This window comes from Pseudogymnoascus destructans (genome assembly GCF_001641265.1).
Source record: "Pseudogymnoascus destructans isolate 20631-21 unplaced genomic scaffold scaffold_18, whole genome shotgun sequence".
NCBI lineage: Eukaryota > Fungi > Ascomycota > Leotiomycetes > Thelebolales > Thelebolaceae > Pseudogymnoascus > Pseudogymnoascus destructans.
In genome coordinates this window covers 730,010-746,898 of record NW_020167537.1, presented here as the reverse complement: position 1 = coordinate 746,898, position 16,889 = coordinate 730,010, and the positions used below count along the sequence as shown (strand labels likewise).

At 49.1% G+C, this 16,889-nt stretch overlaps 8 protein-coding genes across 8 annotated transcripts; 2 read left to right on the top strand and 6 right to left on the bottom strand.

Moving 5' to 3' along the window:
• Positions 1 to 102: 102 nt before the first annotated feature.
• Positions 103 to 5,428, bottom strand: VC83_07319 (uncharacterized protein; the record flags this gene model as incomplete). Its single annotated transcript, XM_024470894.1, has 5 exons — positions 103 to 170; positions 365 to 836; positions 2,169 to 2,431; positions 2,497 to 2,511; positions 5,233 to 5,428. 5 exons carry the CDS (start codon positions 5,426 to 5,428, stop codon positions 103 to 105), a joined length of 1,014 nt encoding a protein of 337 aa, XP_024321848.1.
• A 1,486-nt stretch (positions 5,429 to 6,914) lies between these two features.
• VC83_07318 (uncharacterized protein) lies at positions 6,915 to 9,549 on the bottom strand. The gene is made up of 5 exons (XM_024470893.1): positions 9,332 to 9,549; positions 9,070 to 9,121; positions 7,985 to 8,100; positions 7,833 to 7,934; positions 6,915 to 7,785 (listed from the first exon to the last, which is right to left on the bottom strand). The coding sequence occupies exons 2-5, from the start codon at positions 9,085 to 9,087 to the stop codon at positions 6,933 to 6,935; spliced, it is 1,089 nt and encodes a 362-aa protein (XP_024321847.1). The 5' UTR covers positions 9,088 to 9,121; positions 9,332 to 9,549; the 3' UTR covers positions 6,915 to 6,932.
• Positions 9,550 to 9,809: 260 nt separating this feature from the next.
• VC83_07317 (uncharacterized protein) lies at positions 9,810 to 10,325 on the bottom strand (the record flags this gene model as incomplete). The annotated part of the gene is made up of 1 exon (XM_024470892.1): positions 9,810 to 10,325. One exon carries the CDS (start codon positions 10,323 to 10,325, stop codon positions 9,810 to 9,812), a length of 516 nt encoding a protein of 171 aa, XP_024322004.1.
• A 416-nt stretch (positions 10,326 to 10,741) lies between these two features.
• On the bottom strand, positions 10,742 to 11,068 carry VC83_07316 (uncharacterized protein; the record flags this gene model as incomplete). Its single annotated transcript, XM_024470891.1, has 1 exon — positions 10,742 to 11,068. The coding sequence occupies one exon, from the start codon at positions 11,066 to 11,068 to the stop codon at positions 10,742 to 10,744; it is 327 nt and encodes a 108-aa protein (XP_024321851.1).
• Positions 11,069 to 11,364: 296 nt separating this feature from the next.
• Positions 11,365 to 12,649, bottom strand: VC83_07315 (uncharacterized protein). The gene is made up of 2 exons (XM_024470890.1): positions 11,760 to 12,649; positions 11,365 to 11,704 (listed from the first exon to the last, which is right to left on the bottom strand). The coding sequence occupies exons 1-2, from the start codon at positions 12,591 to 12,593 to the stop codon at positions 11,417 to 11,419; spliced, it is 1,122 nt and encodes a 373-aa protein (XP_024321850.1). The 5' UTR covers positions 12,594 to 12,649; the 3' UTR covers positions 11,365 to 11,416.
• A 130-nt stretch (positions 12,650 to 12,779) lies between these two features.
• ARO4 (3-deoxy-7-phosphoheptulonate synthase) lies at positions 12,780 to 15,466 on the bottom strand. The gene is made up of 3 exons (XM_024470888.1): positions 15,060 to 15,466; positions 14,224 to 15,003; positions 12,780 to 14,175 (listed from the first exon to the last, which is right to left on the bottom strand). The coding sequence occupies exons 1-3, from the start codon at positions 15,091 to 15,093 to the stop codon at positions 13,904 to 13,906; spliced, it is 1,086 nt and encodes a 361-aa protein (XP_024321853.1). The 5' UTR covers positions 15,094 to 15,466; the 3' UTR covers positions 12,780 to 13,903.
• On the top strand, positions 12,934 to 13,485 carry VC83_07314 (uncharacterized protein; the record flags this gene model as incomplete). The annotated part of the gene is made up of 2 exons (XM_024470889.1): positions 12,934 to 12,991; positions 13,055 to 13,485. 2 exons carry the CDS (start codon positions 12,934 to 12,936, stop codon positions 13,483 to 13,485), a joined length of 489 nt encoding a protein of 162 aa, XP_024321849.1.
• A 347-nt stretch (positions 15,467 to 15,813) lies between the features above and the next one.
• On the top strand, positions 15,814 to 16,698 carry VC83_07312 (uncharacterized protein; the record flags this gene model as incomplete). Its single annotated transcript, XM_024470887.1, has 1 exon — positions 15,814 to 16,698. One exon carries the CDS (start codon positions 15,814 to 15,816, stop codon positions 16,696 to 16,698), a length of 885 nt encoding a protein of 294 aa, XP_024321852.1.
• Positions 16,699 to 16,889: the final 191 nt, after the last annotated feature.

Below are 16,889 nucleotides of genomic sequence, written 5' to 3'. Positions count from 1 at the left end.
AATTATGTCATAACTTAACCAATCTTGTGGGTAACTAAGGAGCGATGACGTGTAATGAATCATAGAGGGTTGTAGAAGCTTCTAGAGCTATCGTTCATGTTCCTAGGCCTCTAGTTGGTAGAGATATGCCATGTGGTAGTATTGACCCACCCCCTTAAGGAGGAGATTTTCTTAATAACTTGTTCAATGAGTGTCCAAATGATATGCCGTGATGTATGTAGCATAAACAGATGTAGTAGAAGAGTTTGCAGCAATCGTTGAGTAGTATTGCTTCTGTTGTTGGTGTGATAAGCCAAGATATGTATGGTGACTTGTAGGTTTGAGGAGGAGATTTCTAAGTTTGCTCTTGAGTTTGATAGCATACTGAGTGCAACGAATGTCAGTATGACAGCGGGGGTCCCGGTCACAGACGAGGAGGCAGCGCTAACTGCCTGTTCCTCGGCCTCAACAGCGTCACGCTTCTCAGCAGCCACACGTTCGGCCTCCTCTGCCGCATCAAGCTCGTCGAGGGTTTTCAAACCTCGCCGGAGCATATCTTTACCACGGGTTCGGATGAGGCGTTTCTGCTTCCGCAGACGAAGTAACTTCGAAAGGGTTTCTTCCTCTTCGCGATCCAGGCGATCCTCCTCCCGTTCGAGCTTCACCCAGTCGGGATGCTCAGGACCCATACAGTCACATTTTTCTTTTAAGTTGCGACGAACGCACTCGGCGCACCGCCGTGAATCATTTGGAGACGACACGCAAGTAACGTTTCGCCTCACGCAGTTCGAGCAAGAATCCATTTCGGGTAGTTCGTATCCGTGGTTCTTTATTCGACGGACAAGATCGTTGCGTTCCTGGAGTTTGCGGGCAGTGTCAGTAGGCATGTTGCATGTTGAAGGACTCGCTGAGGAGCAGCAGAGTCCCGGGGGCATGGACGTACTTATAGGATTCGAGACGAATGCCCAGGGGAAGGGAGCGAGTGTTACGACGGAACAAGAAGGCTGGCCAACTACAGGACAGGAAGGAGGGAGGTCGCATGAGACCGGCCCTGGTACCTGGAGGGGCAGCGGGGAATAGTAGTTCCGAAAGTATCACGTGACGGACTCGCAGGATGATGAGAAGAGTCCTAAGAGTCCAGGACTCTGAGGACTCGAGTGAGTTCCCAGGAGTCCACTAGGCACGTGACGGACTCGCAGGATGATGAGAAGAATCCTAAGAGTCCAGGACTCCGAGGACTCGAGTGAGTTCCCAAGAGTCCACTAGGCACGACGCCACTATATAAGTAGATTGTATTTCCTTAGATAGGAGCTTCGTGCTCAACTCAATACAGTATTTGTTATATACTAGTAACGTGTTACTTGAAGCCTTTGTGTCTGATCCCCTGCCTCCTCTGATAAGTAAACCTTTACGCAAGAGAACCTCTGTGTCTTCTATCGTTTAGAAGTCAGCGTTACAATGACCACATAGCATATCTCTACAACCCTCTATGATTCATTACATGACATCACTCCTTAGTTACTGGGCTAATACTACACATGACATATCTCTATCAACTAGAGGCCTAGGAGCATAAACGATAGGTCCAAAAGCTTCTACAACCCTCTATGATTCATTACACATCATCGCTCCTTAGTTACCCATAAGATTGGTTAAGTTATGACATAATCTGTCTATAGGGGTACTCTGACCTTGAACCTCCTTTCACTTCCTATAGGCTAGGAACCTAGGAGATGGTTCTATGGGATTCTCTTACGTCGACTACAGTTACCAAGCCTGGTAAGTCATGGAAAGTCTTGGAAAATGAGAGAACTACACTCCTTTAGCATAAATAGGATTGCCCTTTCCTTAAGAAAGGGCAAGCAGACAATACAGTAAATCGACTATCACATACTTCCACGTCTTTTCCAAGCTTCCAAGCATTCATCTTGTTACTCCTTGTTTCTGAAAAGTCAGTGAGGTGTTAACCTCTGACTTACCCCTTAGTTCCCAGACTCAACATTTGTTGCAACTTGTCTGAACCACTTCACTACATCACACACCTGATTGCTGCATTGTGGAAATAGTCTAAGCTACGACCCTTTGGCTCTGTTTTCTAAGACAGTGTGTTGTCTTAGTAAATTCATCCCTTCCTTGGGTGGCTAGATTCTCACATCTGGTGCACCCACCATTACAGTAAGTCGCCAAACTTCTGCCTCGATGCTCGTCCCCCAAATTCTGTATGCCCCAGCTTTCAATTGTTCTTGCTCTAGCTCAAGTGCAGTGATAATAGGATCAGGAGGAAGCGCAGCCAGGACCTCGTCAGGGATGTGAACAGGTGCGCGAGGATCGCACATGAGACTCATATGCATCAGCATACGAAGGATGCCATCTACAGATGGACGCCCGAGGCCAGCAGACTGAACGTCAAACTGCACTTTCTCATTGTCCCGAACAGCATCGGTAGCGGCATCTAGGTAACAAAAATTCTATATTAGCAAGAGTGATCTCCTTCTCAAGCTCCCATAAACAACTTACGATCAACGACATTGGCTGTCCCACGTTGAAAGCAGTAGCTAGTTAGAATCCTTGATGCCTGCTATCTTCCCAAGGCAGTTAAGGGAATCATGAAGCTGATTCTATGGAAGGGCCGCCTCCGAATCATCTCAGCAGAATATTGGTGTCTTGAGCATTTCCTCCTTCCAGTGTAGCTTAGTGCAATTGACTGGACCACGTATCTTGTGCTCAAAGACATGTTTGGGAGTAGTTAGGCTCGGCGCCTCGAATGCGTCATCTGCGAGTGCAAGGGATACGAAGTGAGTGATGGCACAGAAAATCGGGTCGTCGACTCAGTAAAGAAAAATATCGTTCTGTAAATGTCTGTTAGTTTGATATTAGGTGGTATGTCTAAAGCGGTCGGTCAACTCACAGTTTGGGGTGCTTATTGTGTCCTTTATGATGAGACAATTTGACCTCCATAGCGAGCACATCCCGCTCGCTATTGTTGGGACTGTGTACGACCAGTAGGCGGACATCCTCATAGCAGAGCGCATCAAAGAGTCTAGCGTCCCCTTCCACTGTAAGGATGCCTTCTTGTCTCTCATTCTAAGTAGTAGACTCTGGGTAGCTGCGGGGTCACGTGTGATCATTTGGGTGGGCTAACCGAGTCGGAACTGAGTCGGATGGTTTTCAGGTACTTGAGACAATCGACTCACGGGGTTCCCCCTTCATCTTTTTTGTATCCTTCGCAGTAGACCTATAGGATAGCATCCGTTTAGCCTCCGACTCGCACTCTCATATGCTATTACTGTGAGCTGGGTGCCCTGTGTCCTTACAAAGACAGGCTTCGACTTCACTGTTCTGTCTAGCCCGAGCGTGTCTATAAACTACTGATATTAGCAATTTTAGATTAAGTAGTGATGAACAGAAAGCAGCATACCTTTAGGACCTCCTTTCTATCATTACTATCCATGAGACGGCCATTCTCTTTGTTGTATAGCATACCAAACTGTGCTCTGTATTGTGACATCGCACCCCTCGTCTTCAACCGGTCTTCATCGTACATATGCTGGATGAACGATATTGTAGTCCCTCTAGAGCAGTCCCGAATCACAGAACGCCAGTCCCCCAAATGCTGATCATGACAGAACCTAACAAGAGTTAGTACCTGTAGCCACTCCAACGTCTCGATTTGGGGATATTGTTCCCTTGCCTTTTAAACTTGCCTCTAATACCCTCAAGATTGTCTATGGTGGCAGGGGCATATTTATTTTTAATAACGGCGTTGGGTCATCATGCTTGTCTTTAAGGCTTTTGTAGTATCCAGCTGGGCGTTTGGTCTTTAGTTTTGGTTGGCGATGTTCGACACGATTATGAAGGCGTTGAAGTAGACGTGGGTCGATGGGTGCGTTCCTTCTGAAGACCATGACGACGACGAGCTTGTTCCGCTTTGAGAGGGTATGATTTTAGCCACACCGTCGTCTCGGGGGGGTGACAGGTGCAGAGGAGTAGAGTGCTGTGTTTGAAAGACGTGACGGCTTGCATGGGAGAGCTGGGGGATATATATAGACGGCATATAATCGGAGACAGGACAACGGGTTTTGGGCTTTGGAGTTCAGGTACGGTGCATTCGGTCTGAAAATTATCCACTGGCCGATCGCCAAGAAAGTCACGTGATGAAATCCTGGTGTTCGAGGCTGCGTAAAGCAGCAACCAACGCCAGCCGAAAACAGCAGCTCCGACACCACAATCTTGCATAATTTTATAATAACAGAAAGTAACATTTAAGGAAGCTTTTAAGGTATAGGACTTCTTCTATTTAATCTAGAGAGTGTGATATCTACGCTTAATCTTAGGTTAAAGACACTAACACCCCTAAGCTCCTACCTAAGTACAGTATAACCTCCTTAGTATGATATTCAATAGGCCAATATCCTCGATAGTGCGATATTTTTTTAGGAACAGATTCAAATACCACACAAAATACGATATTCATGGTATCCTAACAATTTCATTAACTATTGTATTATCATATACCGTTTCGTCATTACAGCTATTGAATATGGCACGCAAACAGCAGATACTCCTTGAACAGCGACGTGCTTTACGGGCTTGGGCACATAAACAACACCCACGACCGTCCCAAAAAGCGTGTATCGAGTGGTTCCAGCAGCAGTACAACCATAAGATCAGCCAATCTAGTGTCTCCGAGTCTCTTTCGACACACTTCGACAGCCTCGATAATATCAAAGACAGCAATCGTGCACGCCTTCGACTTGGGCAGTGGCCAGATCTTGAGAAGATCTTGATTCTTTGGCAGCATCACATCGAAGAGAAAGGAGGGGTGACAAGTGGAGAACTGCTTTGACAGAAAGCTCAGCAGATTTGGCAGCAATTACCTCAATACGCTAGCCAACCTTGCCCTGAATACAGCAACGGATGGATGCAGAAATTCAAGAAACAACATAATATCAAAGAGTACACACAACACGGCGAAGGAGGATCTGTTCCTACAACAGCAGAAGAAGAGATGAAGACTTTGCGGACATTAGCAGGGGAGTTTCAAGAAAAAGATATATATATGAATTGGTGCCACTAAATATTATCGTTCTATCGAATAAATCGTATTATTGGAGCTTATGTAAGCCATCCATCTAAATTACTTTGAACATGCCTATTCTGGTCTAATGCCTCCAATTCATGCTCCAGATGCTCAATTGCTCTTAAATGAGCTGTTTGGAGCTCAGCACTACCTTCAGTAAATTTAATAAGAACCTGCATTAGCCTTCCGAGCTTCTTGTATAGAGTAGACAGGCTCTTCAAGCTGCCCTTCTTCTTCGTCGTCATCTTGTGTTTGAGATACACCTAAATGTTCTGCTATCAAGTCTTGCAAGACTTGTTCTTGGTTTGCTTCACCCTCTTCTTCTACTTCAACCTCCTCTTCTGGATTTAGGAAGTTTGAAATTGCCATTGCATCATGTATATTCCCAGCCCTTGCTACCTGATCATAGAGAGCTGATATGTTTGGTGGATTAAGCGGTGTAGGAAGAGAGATTGGAGAAGTGACAAGAGTTGACTTGCGAAAACAGTTGTATATAGTTGTATTTGTAAGGAAGTGGTTCCAGCTTCATACAATCCAGCGAATTGCAAGGTGTATATTCATTGACTTAAGAGGGTCTTGATTTGCCTCAAAGCATTCTAGCATATAAGACAGCCATTGTCGACGATAATTAGCCTTAAATGACTGAATAATTCCTTGATCCAAAGGCTGGAATCGACTTGTTGAATTTGCAGGCAGCCAGCAAAATTGTATATTTGCAGGTGGAGGTGCTAATTCCAACGCTGTGTAATATGCTGAGAAGTTGTCCATTGTTAATAAGACTCGCCTTGTACTTCCAATATGTAAATAGAAAGCTTGAAGCCATTCAACCATCACTGTTGTATTCATCCATGCTTTCTTATTCCATCTCCATTGCGCTCCCATAGTTGCAACATTGATATTCTTAAGAGCTCGTGGAGTCTTTGCTTTGCCAATAATCCAGACATCAAGTCGATCATTTCCAGTTGCATTAGCACAGAGGACTAAAGAGATTCGTGCTTTCTCCTTCTTTAATCCTGGTTGTGCACAAGTTGCAAGACCTCTCGATGGTGTCATCTTCCACCATGTACTGTACTACATAACCTTAGGTTTCTTAAACACTAAATAACCTAACTAAAGCAACATCATAGTTAACTTTCATTAAACACTAAATTACATATCATCAAAATAGCTCTCTAACCTCAATCTATGTAGCTATAGACTAGTTTACAAAGGGCGTATTATAAATAATGTACCATTTAGCTTTGTTAAAGGCAGAGAACTAAGACCTCTTAACAGGTAAACGAAGTATTAAGCAAGCGCTAGAGAACTAAGAAAACACGGCTATAGCAAGGAGGATCACTTAGTTAACAAGAAGCATAGGATCTACAGGACGAGAGAAATGTTATATAGCAGGTAGAACAAGAAACAAAGGTAAGGAGGGGGTAGTCGGAAGCCAAGGGAAGAAACACGCGCACGGCGCTACGGCAACTGTGGAGAGACTAGATATAATATGCGCACTTGTGGGATCATAGAAGAGGTGCCTGAGGACGAGGATTCCGAGTAGTTTCACTTAATTTAAGGGGTTGTAGTAGAATTACCATGAGATTTGGTGCGTGCCTGCATCGGAGTGTGACATTCGCTATACACCCTACGTTAGTGGAAAATGTTTAATGAGAATAGAACTTGTTGCATGTATACGCCTCTTCTGATGCATGGCAGTGTGTGAGTGAATGTTGTGGTGATATGGTCACATTTATCTGTGCTTTTATTTGAAATCTGATTAAGAGAGAAACTAATGCACACGATCCAGACCCAGAACGCCTGTCGCCCTCGAACTTTTGAATTTCGAAAACCACCTCCCCCAACCCCACCCCCAACGCTCGACACGACCCACCTACCGCCTCGCCCCCGTAACCTCAAACACCTCCAACAAGCCCGCCACCACAGTCTCGACATTCATCGTCACAAGCGGCATGCGCTCATAGCTCCCCTCCTTCATCACCGCCACGAGCGCAAGGTACTTATTCACCTCCCTCAACATAATCGGCCTCTTCATATCCTTCAGCACAATCGCGCTCTCGGCATCGCGACAACCCATCTGGTCCTCCAGCGACCGATTCCACGGCGGTCCCTCCAGCTGCTCTAGATACGCCGCGGGCCGCTCCCAGCCGTAGATCTCGGAGATGTCGACGATGACGTCGATGTAATCGGAGCAGATCTCGTAACTACTCATGTCGAGCGGGGAGGAGTCGGTGGCGACGTAGATCTTGGAGAGGACGTCGAAGAGGTATACCTTCTCGAAGCGGCAGGAGCGACAGAGCTCGTTTAGGAGGGCCTCGAGGGTGGGGAGGTGCGGGATGAGTTTCTGGATGACCTTGCTGAAGGCCTCGAAGATGCTGTGGTTGTAGATGGAGGTGAGGTGGAAGGTGATGGGGGCGTTATCGAAGCCGTGGTCGCACAGCTCGTCCTGGATCCGCTGGATGATGTCGCGTTGGAGGTCGAATTTGTAGTCGTCGCTCAGGCCGTCGACTTTGTGGATGAAGACCTCGATGTTGATGGCGGGGTAGGATTGCGCGAGGTTCATGATGGTGATGTTGAGCCGGGAGATGGCTTCCAGGTAGTCGTCTTGCGCGTCGATGACCCAGATCAGCGCGCCGATCTCGCCGAAGATGGCGTCGGCGTCAAAGGAGGGGTCCATGAATTCCAGTTGCCCGGGGAAGTCCCAGACTTGGAAGTCCATGAAGGAGCTGGGGAGTATTAGTGAGGAATTCTTTGTCTCAGACGGGTGTCATACTGCATCGAGTCTTTGTGTATCCGGGCCGTTGATTCGAGAAAGAGTGTCTCATTGGGCGGCATCTTGTGAAAGACGACACTTGATATGGAAGATTTCCCACTCCTATGATAAATTAGGATTTAAAGCAGTTTTTTATAGATCATTATATTCACCTCCTTTGGCCCATCAACAATAATCTTGGCTTTCCCTTCGCGGCAGGGCCAGGCGCCGGATCAGGTATTTTGATGCTCCCCTTTCCATTATCGCGTTTTTGGAGGTTGAGTCGATTCTGTTCATGGATAGTTTGCAAGGTCAGTGATGCTTTACTAACAAATCTTGCGCCGCTACGGCGAGGAGGTCCATTATACTGTTTATCGCCCTTGGTCTTCCTCAGACCACTTTGAAGGAGATTCATTGTGGGCAATGTTGACAAAGCTGCTGGGAAGTTTGCGCCGTGAAATCAATTTCTGAGGGTGGTCCGCGGGCAACTTTACCACGACAGCTCCCACAGCACAACGCTTCCCAGCGACACCACGCGATGTCAAACGAGGTGGTGCCAAACGCGACAATACCAAACGGGATATTGGACAACACACAACCTCGCATCGAGCTATTTCCCTGTGCGCGTTTACAATAGCAGTCTTATCGATAGCCTTGGGTTCTGTATTGCAGGTGGTATATGTGACTCGGCCTGGACGGCTGCAGAGTGAAAAGAGGCAGGTCCCCGTTCCCAATTGGAATTTGATGGACAGACAGCACCGCAGAGTTATGGATCGACATTCCAAACGCGGCAAAGATGATGGGCGTACCGTTACCCAGAAAGTCAATCAGCGGTCTGCCTCACCAGCCGTCGCCGATGCGACGCACAAGTGGCTGGATACACACTTCCAATAGAGACGATATCAGGGCCAAGATCATATTGGCTACACCATAAGTCGCACTCGCGTGACTCGGTCCGCCGCCAGACTTGTCAGATTGGCGGCAGCGGAAGGCGATATGATATGATTACCACCTCTCTCCAGCTGCCGCATATCCCGCCCCAAAAGGCGACTGAGGAAGCGGTACGCGCGGAGACGGAAATTAAGGTTGACGCGTCCCAAGCTTGCTACACGGCGATGCTGCGGCTGGTTTGATGCATCATGCCCGCCCTTGAAGGATCAAGCCACAAAGCGCCCAAAGAGGAAATTAAGAGGGAATACCAAAGATCATTGGAAAGCGACAAGAGAGGGAGAAACGGGGCAGCTGAGACAATACATACTTCCGAATTGCTGGCCATCTTTGGCTGATTTGCTCGGCAGGGGCGAGGGAATCTAAACAATACAAATCGTCAGTGAATGACACATTGACAACTTGTGCGACATTGCCGTTCTGGAATGTTCACTGGGAGAGCATCGAGCGAAAGGCCCGATGTCAGTCAGAAGGGCAGGTGGGCAGGTGAAGGACACAATGCTGTGCCACTGCCCGATTCTTCTACGCCATGCTGTTCCAATGCCATCCACCAAATGTGATCCATCACTTACGGCGCGATAGAGCCAGGCCCAAAGTCGTCACCAAAAAATGCCACCAACAGCTCCAGACGTCTGCCGGAATGAGCCCTGGGCGAGAATGGTTAAGAGGGAGGATGACGGGTGGGTGAATGCTGCAGTTTGGGATAGTGAACGATGTGAAGTCAAGGTTGTCATGGGTGGCTTAATAGCTCCCCCCGCGCTAAGATTGATGGCAGAACCCATCCATGTCACCACCAAAAATAAGCGACAAAGATCATCCGAGGCGGCAGGGGACGACGGCGGCGCATCGGTGTCCTGCATTTGTGCTCAGCCTTGTATTGCATCCCTCTGCACAACATTTCACGGCAGACAAACACGGGACGCCACTGTCGTACAATGCAATCGTCCTATACCCAGCCGACAGATCTCAACTGGCATCATGAACCTCATATTTGATCAAATAATTCGGGTCTAAATACAATATATGCCTCATCTACGTAGCACTACATACTTACTCCCTAACAAATAATCCGGCCATTCCCATCCCGGTCCCAATGCACATGCTCACAACTCCCGTCTGCAAGCCCTGGCGCTGCATCTCCGGCAGCAAATCTGCCACCATCCTCGCCCCAGTAGCACCGAGCGGGTGTCCCAGTGCAATAGCTCCGCCATTCGGATTCACCTTGCCTTCCTCGTACTTCTTCTCTAGACCAAGCTCCCTCACGCAATGAATTGCCTGGCTAGCAAACGCCTCATTGATCTCCCACAGCCCAACGTCGTCGGTATTCAGCCCCGTTTGTGCAAGAAGCTTCGGGATAGCAATCGCCGGACCAATGCCCATCTCATCGGGTTTGCATCCGACTATCGAGCTCCCAGCCCACTTTCCTATGATGGAGCCAGAAAGCCCAAGAGCAGTAGCCGTAGAGCGGCGCATCATCAGTGTTGCAGCTGCACCATCAGAGATTTGAGACGAGTTTCCTGCCGTAAACGTGCCATCCGTTGTGAAAGCTGGCTTCAGCTTCGCCATTCCCTCCAAGCTTGCATTCGCCCTGATCCCACCATCCTTCGTGACCGTAATCGTCTGTTCCTCTCCAATCTTGTTGCCCTGCTTATCCACCTCTTAAAAGCGAGTGGTAACAGGCACAATCTGCCCGTCAAACTTCCCTGCTTCCTGCGCCGCCACTGCCCGCCGATGGGATTCCACTGCCAGCGCATCCTGGTCAGCCCGACTGACACCATATCGCTCTGCGACGTTCTCAGATGTAAGGCCCATGGGCATAATACAATCCTTTGCATCCTTTTGGTCTGTTTCTCGCAGTTGTGGCCAGAGATCCTCTGGGATGGCACGGCTCCCATAGTTCCTCGTCATGCTTTCCATTCCCCCTCCAATGGCCACACCCGTCATCCCACTCTGTATACCATTGGCAGCGGTTGTAATCGCCGTCAGCCCGGAGGCACAGGCGCGGTTAACGGTAGAAACTGGTCGAAGAAGGGTACCCAGAGGCGTTCATGGCCATGCGGCCGGCTTTGGTGCCGCCGAGTTCGCTGAGAACTGTGCCGTGCAACATCATTGATGAGTGCGGGGTCGAGATTCGGGTTTGCGGCCAGGGTAGCACGTAGTACAGCGGAGAGTAATTCTTCGGGGTATGCGTCTTTGAAGGCACCGCGGTTAGAGCGGGTTATGGATGTTCGTAGAGAGGAGAGTATCACGATGTCGTCTGCGTTTTTGGCCAAGATGTTCTTGAGGCCTCTCCTTGTGAGTGTCGACATCTTGCTGGTATGAGGGTTTTGAAACGGGAATAATAGAAAGGATTGTAGGTTCACAAATGAAATATTACTTCCCTGTATATACAATTCCCGAGGAAAGGAGCCCCATTGAGGTTGGCCTGCCACTCTCGTCCTTTCGTCTCAATAGTGTAGCCCGCCCATAGAGGGAACCGTCACCACCGGTACCCCCTGTATACCGGCAAAAGAGTTTGGGGCAAGACATTATTAGAATCGAGGTTAGAGGAGTGTGACAACTTACAGTTGATCGCATATAACGGATGATAAATGACGTACTTATACATCTACATTTCGCTAGCCTACAATAATATACACCATCCACAGTCCCAAACTCTAGTTCCTACTATGTCCCAGAACAGGAAGTCCCCTTGCCTCCAGCTCTTTCTCAATAACCTTCCATCTCCCAAGCGACTTCTCCCTATCAACCGGAGTCACCCTCCGTGCGTGAACTTTGACATTGGGCAAATCAAACAGAGTATGCCTTTGTGCGAGGGCCTCGATGACCTTCTTTGGCTTAGGTGGTGTGGCCATGAATCCCAGAAGATCCGATGCATTCTTGGAGGCATTGATGTTTGAATCGGACATGCGGATTCCGGTCAGCTGCAACACGCGCTTGACAACCTTATTTTCGTCAGTATATTCGTCAACGGGAACAGAAGTGGCACAAAAGACTCACAGTGAACTTGACTTCTGGGTCATTGAGAGAGACACTGAGCCAGGTTGGATCCCAACTCTCAACTGCACTTTGTACTTGCGCTTGGTATAGAGGATCAACAGGGGATCTGTCTGCAGCAACATCCACCTCTGATTCTGTTAGGTTAGCCTTAACGGCTGTCTCATCCTCGACTATTGTCTCGTCGACAGGCTCCTGCACCCTCGGCGCCAGGGAGTCTGCAATCTCCTGTAGACCTATGTTTTGTGGGAGGCTCAGCTTGGCTCCTCCGTCTGCCGTGATAATCTGTACTTCGGCCGTGAGATCAGGTCCAACATCGGAATTGGCGAGTTTGGACAACGGTTGCTCCGCATCACGGAGAGCGAAGACTTCGATTACAGCGCGATGTAGGGCCGCAGTCAGCTCGTATGGATCCGTAACCTTCTGCTTCGGAATGTATCCAGCGTAATTGGGCTCCTGCCTCCCACTCCACCAGACTCCCCTCCCCCCCACCTCTTCCAATCCAGCCCAGTTATCAGCCGGTTCGTATGCGGACATATCCCAATCCTCAGCGGGTGTAGTTGAAGTCTCTTCGACAGCAGTTTCTCCCTTTGTAGCCTTTCTCTCAGCCTCATATATCTCTGCTGCACCAGGCCCTCCGTAAGGATCTGCCGCACCGGGCGGCTTGTCTGTTCCCCAAATCTTCTTGCGCCATTTCTCCATGTCGACGGCTTTTAAGCTCGCGCGAGTCGAGAAGGGAGCAGCATGTTGGCGGCAGGCGGCGCAAGTAAACTGCGTCGAAGACGGTGTCGACAGGATTCGCCCGATGGCTCGTTCAGCTCGTACTACTCGTCGCATTGTGTGTTGTGTGCGTTTGGGCAAGAATGGCAGTGTTGGAACCGACTTATTTTATTTCGACCCCGGAACGCCCATGAAGTTTTGGCCAACAATGGCTAGAGACCAATGCACACCGCGCTAGGCCATTTCGGAACATCGTGATTATCCCGGGTCGTACCCTTGGTAGCATATGATGCACTTCATCATTCAATGCATCTCTCGAATATCGCAGAATAAGAAACTTATTAAGTTCTGATTCTAGAGAAGCTTATAATATTACATCTAACGATTACTGCGCACTGCTTGTTATCCACAGAACCTGACGGCCTTCCACAGCATATAACGCGAGCTTAACGTCGGGATGCGGTTCCAAGCTCTCGTAGCGTTCTTCGCCCTCTTCATCACTGTCTCTTGCACCTGTGAGTCTAATCTCTCGTGAAGTTCTCTGGTCGTTTAATTTCAATCGCTGATTAACCCTCCAGCCCCTCCTTCCTTCTGCAAATGCACCTGCTTTACAAACAGCACCATCATCGAACTTACACCGAAAACCACATCTGAGAAGTCGGCGAACCTCCTCAGCCGATTCTCGCCCGATCCGCCTGCATCCCTAGAGCGCCGTGCTGCCTCCTCAGCCGATTGCAGCCAATGTAATCGCGCTTTCTGTATCGCGCAAAACCTACCGATCTGCAAGAATGCCGGAGAGAAGGACATATTTACAACGTGCTTCCAGAGGGATAGCAGGAAGGACCAGATTATCGTGCTAGCGTTTATTTGCACGACATTAGGGCTTCTCGGCTGGGCCGCTGGATTGAAAGTGCTAGAGAAGAGGAAGGCAGGAGGCCCTGGCCTGTTCAGGCGCAGTGGCTCGCGGCAAGGCGACCAAGGAGCGTATGCACCGGTAAACAACGGGTAATCTGGATTTCGAGTTGCTATCCAACAGAGCGGGAATAATCGAGGCGCTGGTGCGATGCATACCAATATACAGAAGCCAATATAAACGGAAACGGCTATCTCGGGCGGAGAATGGGAAGACTTTAGCTGTCGGTCGAAGTATAAAGCCCTTTATGGTAGGCCAAGAACCGAAGGGAATCACGGGCTTGATCATATGAAATCTACCGCCTAACTTGGAAAGTGCCGGAGCCTGGGAAGCCAGAAGGGATGTGTCACATCCATATTGTGGTCGGATCAGAACCTGTATCAAGTGTATCAAAATGGTCAAACAAGTTTCGCATAGTAGATGTCACGACAGAAATATCCACAATCTAAGGCACCATTTTCCGCTTTTTTGGCACCGGTGGCAACGCTAACAACAAAACTTTTTGAAGCTGCATTTATTCCGCAGCAGAGTTGAGCTTCCTTCTCGCCCTGACAGCCTCGGCCAGATCCTCCAGTGTTGTGACAGTCGAGTCCCAGTCGATGCAAGCGTCGGTGATGGAGACGCCCTTCTTCAAGCCAGCTGGGCCCTCGGCGGGGACCTTTTGGTTGCCCTCGTTGATGTTCGACTCAATCATAACGCCGATGATCGACTTCTCGCCGCTGCGAAGCTGGTCGCCAATGACCTTTGCGACGCCTGGTTGGTTACGGTGATCCTTGTTGGAGTTGCCTGCTGCATTTAGTATATGTCATTGATTTTGATTTTGGATGTGCATACCGTGCGAGCAATCAATCATGATAGCTTGCTTCTGTCCCTTCTTCTCCAAGCCCTCTTTGGTCAACTTGACGTTCTCGGCATCGAAATTGGTACCTCTGGTGCCGCCACGGAGGATGATGAATCCGTGCTGGTTTCCAGCTGTTCTCGTGATAGCCGCGAGACCTTGCTTTGTGACACCCATGAAATGGTGCTTGGCAGCAGCGGATCCGATAGCGTCGATGGCAACGGTCAGACTGCCATCCGTGCCGTTCTTGAAGCCAACTGGGAAGGAAAGTCCAGACGCAAGTTCGCGATGCAGCTGGGACTCTGTAGTGCGCGCTCCAATAGCTCCGAGGGAGATCAGGTCCGCGAGGAATTGTGGGGAGATAGTGTCGAGCATTTCGCTGGCAATCGGCATGCCAGACGACGTAAGGTCGCAGAAGAGTTGACGCGATACACGGAGGCCCTTGTTGATCTTGAAGGTCTCGTCAATATCTGGGTCATTGATCAACCCCTTCCAGCCAACAGTAGTGCGCGGCTTCTCGAGGTAAGCGCGCATGATAATGCAGAGATCGCCGGATAGCTTGTCGGAGAGAGCCTTGAGGCGCTGGCAGTACTCGACAGCTGTGGCGGGGTCGTGGATGGAGCATGGGCCGCAGATTACGAGAAGGCGGTCTGATGCACCCATGATGATATCAACGGCTTCCTTGCGACCCGTAATAACGGTCTGGAGGGCAGCCTTGGTGATGGGAATTTCTGAGATCAGCAACTCTGGCTGGATCAGTGGATCTTGGCCGAGGACTGAGGTTGAAGATTAGCTCCAGTAAGCTGGCCATAGGCTTTCATGGGAAACTTGCCGCGAGTGTCATCGCTGACCTCATGTTCAGACATGGCGAGTATAGGAGGGGTGCAACAATGGGTTGTGTTGGTGTAGTTTTTAAAGGTGTATTCAAAGGCGAGGATGAAGTAGCCAACCAACCAAGAGATATGCGTTGGCAAATGTCCAATTGTTGTCCTTTGATTACCACAATGACAACTTTTGGCTCCAAAATGACAAAATCTCCAAAATGCTCTATGAGGGAATTATATAAATAATCTATGCAGTAAATATGAAGTTCTCTTTCTGCAGTCCGAGGCCCAGTCAGGAACATTCTCAACCTATGACTCTACACACACCACATTAACCCCACCAACATGTGGTCGGAGCAAATTCGGCGTGGGCAAATTCTTTTTCGCATTCGTCTCACCGCCTTGATCTTTGCCGTGTTATATGGTGTGGCTTACTTAAGCAAGGCTGAAGGCGCCAGGAACGCTAGGCTAAACATTGGATCGGAGGGACATATCTCCGCGACATACCCGCCTGGATGAAGGCTTCCCGAAATCCAAAACACCAACCATAGGTGGATGAGGCAAAAGTGAAACTGACCGTCCATCGGCTTCCAATCGTTATCCCGAGTGTGCCAGCGACGACGAGAAGGCTTACCTGCTTGAGACTCCGGCGCAGGAGGGATAAAGGATTGAGTTGCGACCATTTCCCCCACCAGGCTCCATCATCAAGGACGTCCACAGTGCTGTCTAAGCCTTTAATTTCCGTTACAACTTGACGCCTCAATGTATTATGCTATGAATATTCAAAATACCAGAAAACGAAGCCGGCAGGAAGATGACGATGCCACGCTTCATGGCTTCAGCGAGCACCGGCGTATCCTCAAGGCGCGCGACAACACCAAACGATCCTCCATCGCTTCAGAGTTCATCTCCCAGAACCAGATCACGTCCTCTCTTGTCATCCGACCGGTAACTAACTCTCCTCCTCGGCCTCGGAGTAATGCCATGTCTCAACCAAGAGGGACTGAGATTACTCCAAACGGTTCGGATAGCGAAGACCGTCCAAATATTGGATGGAACAACCCGTACCATACTTCGCCAGCTGTTCTGCAACTTTACGGAGAGGTCATACCCCAAGAAATTTCACTTTCGGACTGGCAAAACAACCTACAGGCGGCATCGCAAAGATTACAAGGACATGATTCCATGGATATTGATGAGGACATGGATGATAGCCCACAACTGTCGCAGCCTTCTCACATGGACCCATCTATTAAACATGCGGGCCGAATCCCAACGCCTATTACTGGCCATTTTCCCTCCCATGTTCGAACGAGTAATCGCAGTTTACCAATCGAGGAAGCGACCAGCGGGCTGAAATATGACCGTCGCCTTCCCAGTCCCATCAGTGAGGATGAATCCAGTCACAAAATTACAACTAGCTTTATGGCAGATATGCAGAGGGATATGGAGACACGAGCGCCTGCAAGAGACGGCCTGAAGAAATATGGTTCGACCAAGCTTGGTATCAGGAATATGGGGCATGTGCCAACAGGGATGGGTGATGGCTTTGGGAGCAATGCTAAAAAATTAAGCATGGGATACAAGAGTGATTGTGAAAAGTGTCGGCAGAGGGTTCCAGGCCATTATATGCATCTTATTGCATGAAATACAACAGGGCAGTCGGTCAAATGGTGGCTGGGTATCTTGCGTTGACGCATCAACGACAGGAGCTTGCAGCAAACAATACCTATACTTTTGAGGCGTCAATGGGCTTCAGTACTTCAGCGAATGGGGCTAAGAAACAGCCCGGATCATGAATATTTCAGAACGCGTAGGTCGTTCAGAATCAGCATCTT

Excerpts from the sequence above, each read along its gene's own strand:
- VC83_07318 (XM_024470893.1), bottom strand. Across the intron at positions 7,935-7,984 it reads TTGTTGATGGGCCAAAGGAG|GAGTGGGAAATCTTCCATAT; the intron begins GTGAATATAATG and ends AATTTATCATAG. Across the intron at positions 7,786-7,832 it reads ATACACAAAGACTCGATGCA|CTCCTTCATGGACTTCCAAG; the intron begins GTATGACACCCG and ends AATACTCCCCAG.
- VC83_07315 (XM_024470890.1), bottom strand. The coding sequence starts at position 12,593 with ATGCGACGAGTAGTACGAGCTGAACGAGCCATCGGGCGAATCCTGTCG. Across the intron at positions 11,705-11,759 it reads ACCCAGAAGTCAAGTTCACT|GTTGTCAAGCGCGTGTTGCA; the intron begins GTGAGTCTTTTG and ends GACGAAAATAAG.
- ARO4 (XM_024470888.1), bottom strand. The coding sequence starts at position 15,093 with ATGTCTGAACATGAGGTCAGCGATGACACTCGCG. Across the intron at positions 15,004-15,059 it reads GGTCAGCGATGACACTCGCG|TCCTCGGCCAAGATCCACTG; the intron begins GCAAGTTTCCCA and ends CTTCAACCTCAG. Across the intron at positions 14,176-14,223 it reads CATGATTGATTGCTCGCACG|GCAACTCCAACAAGGATCAC; the intron begins GTATGCACATCC and ends TAAATGCAGCAG.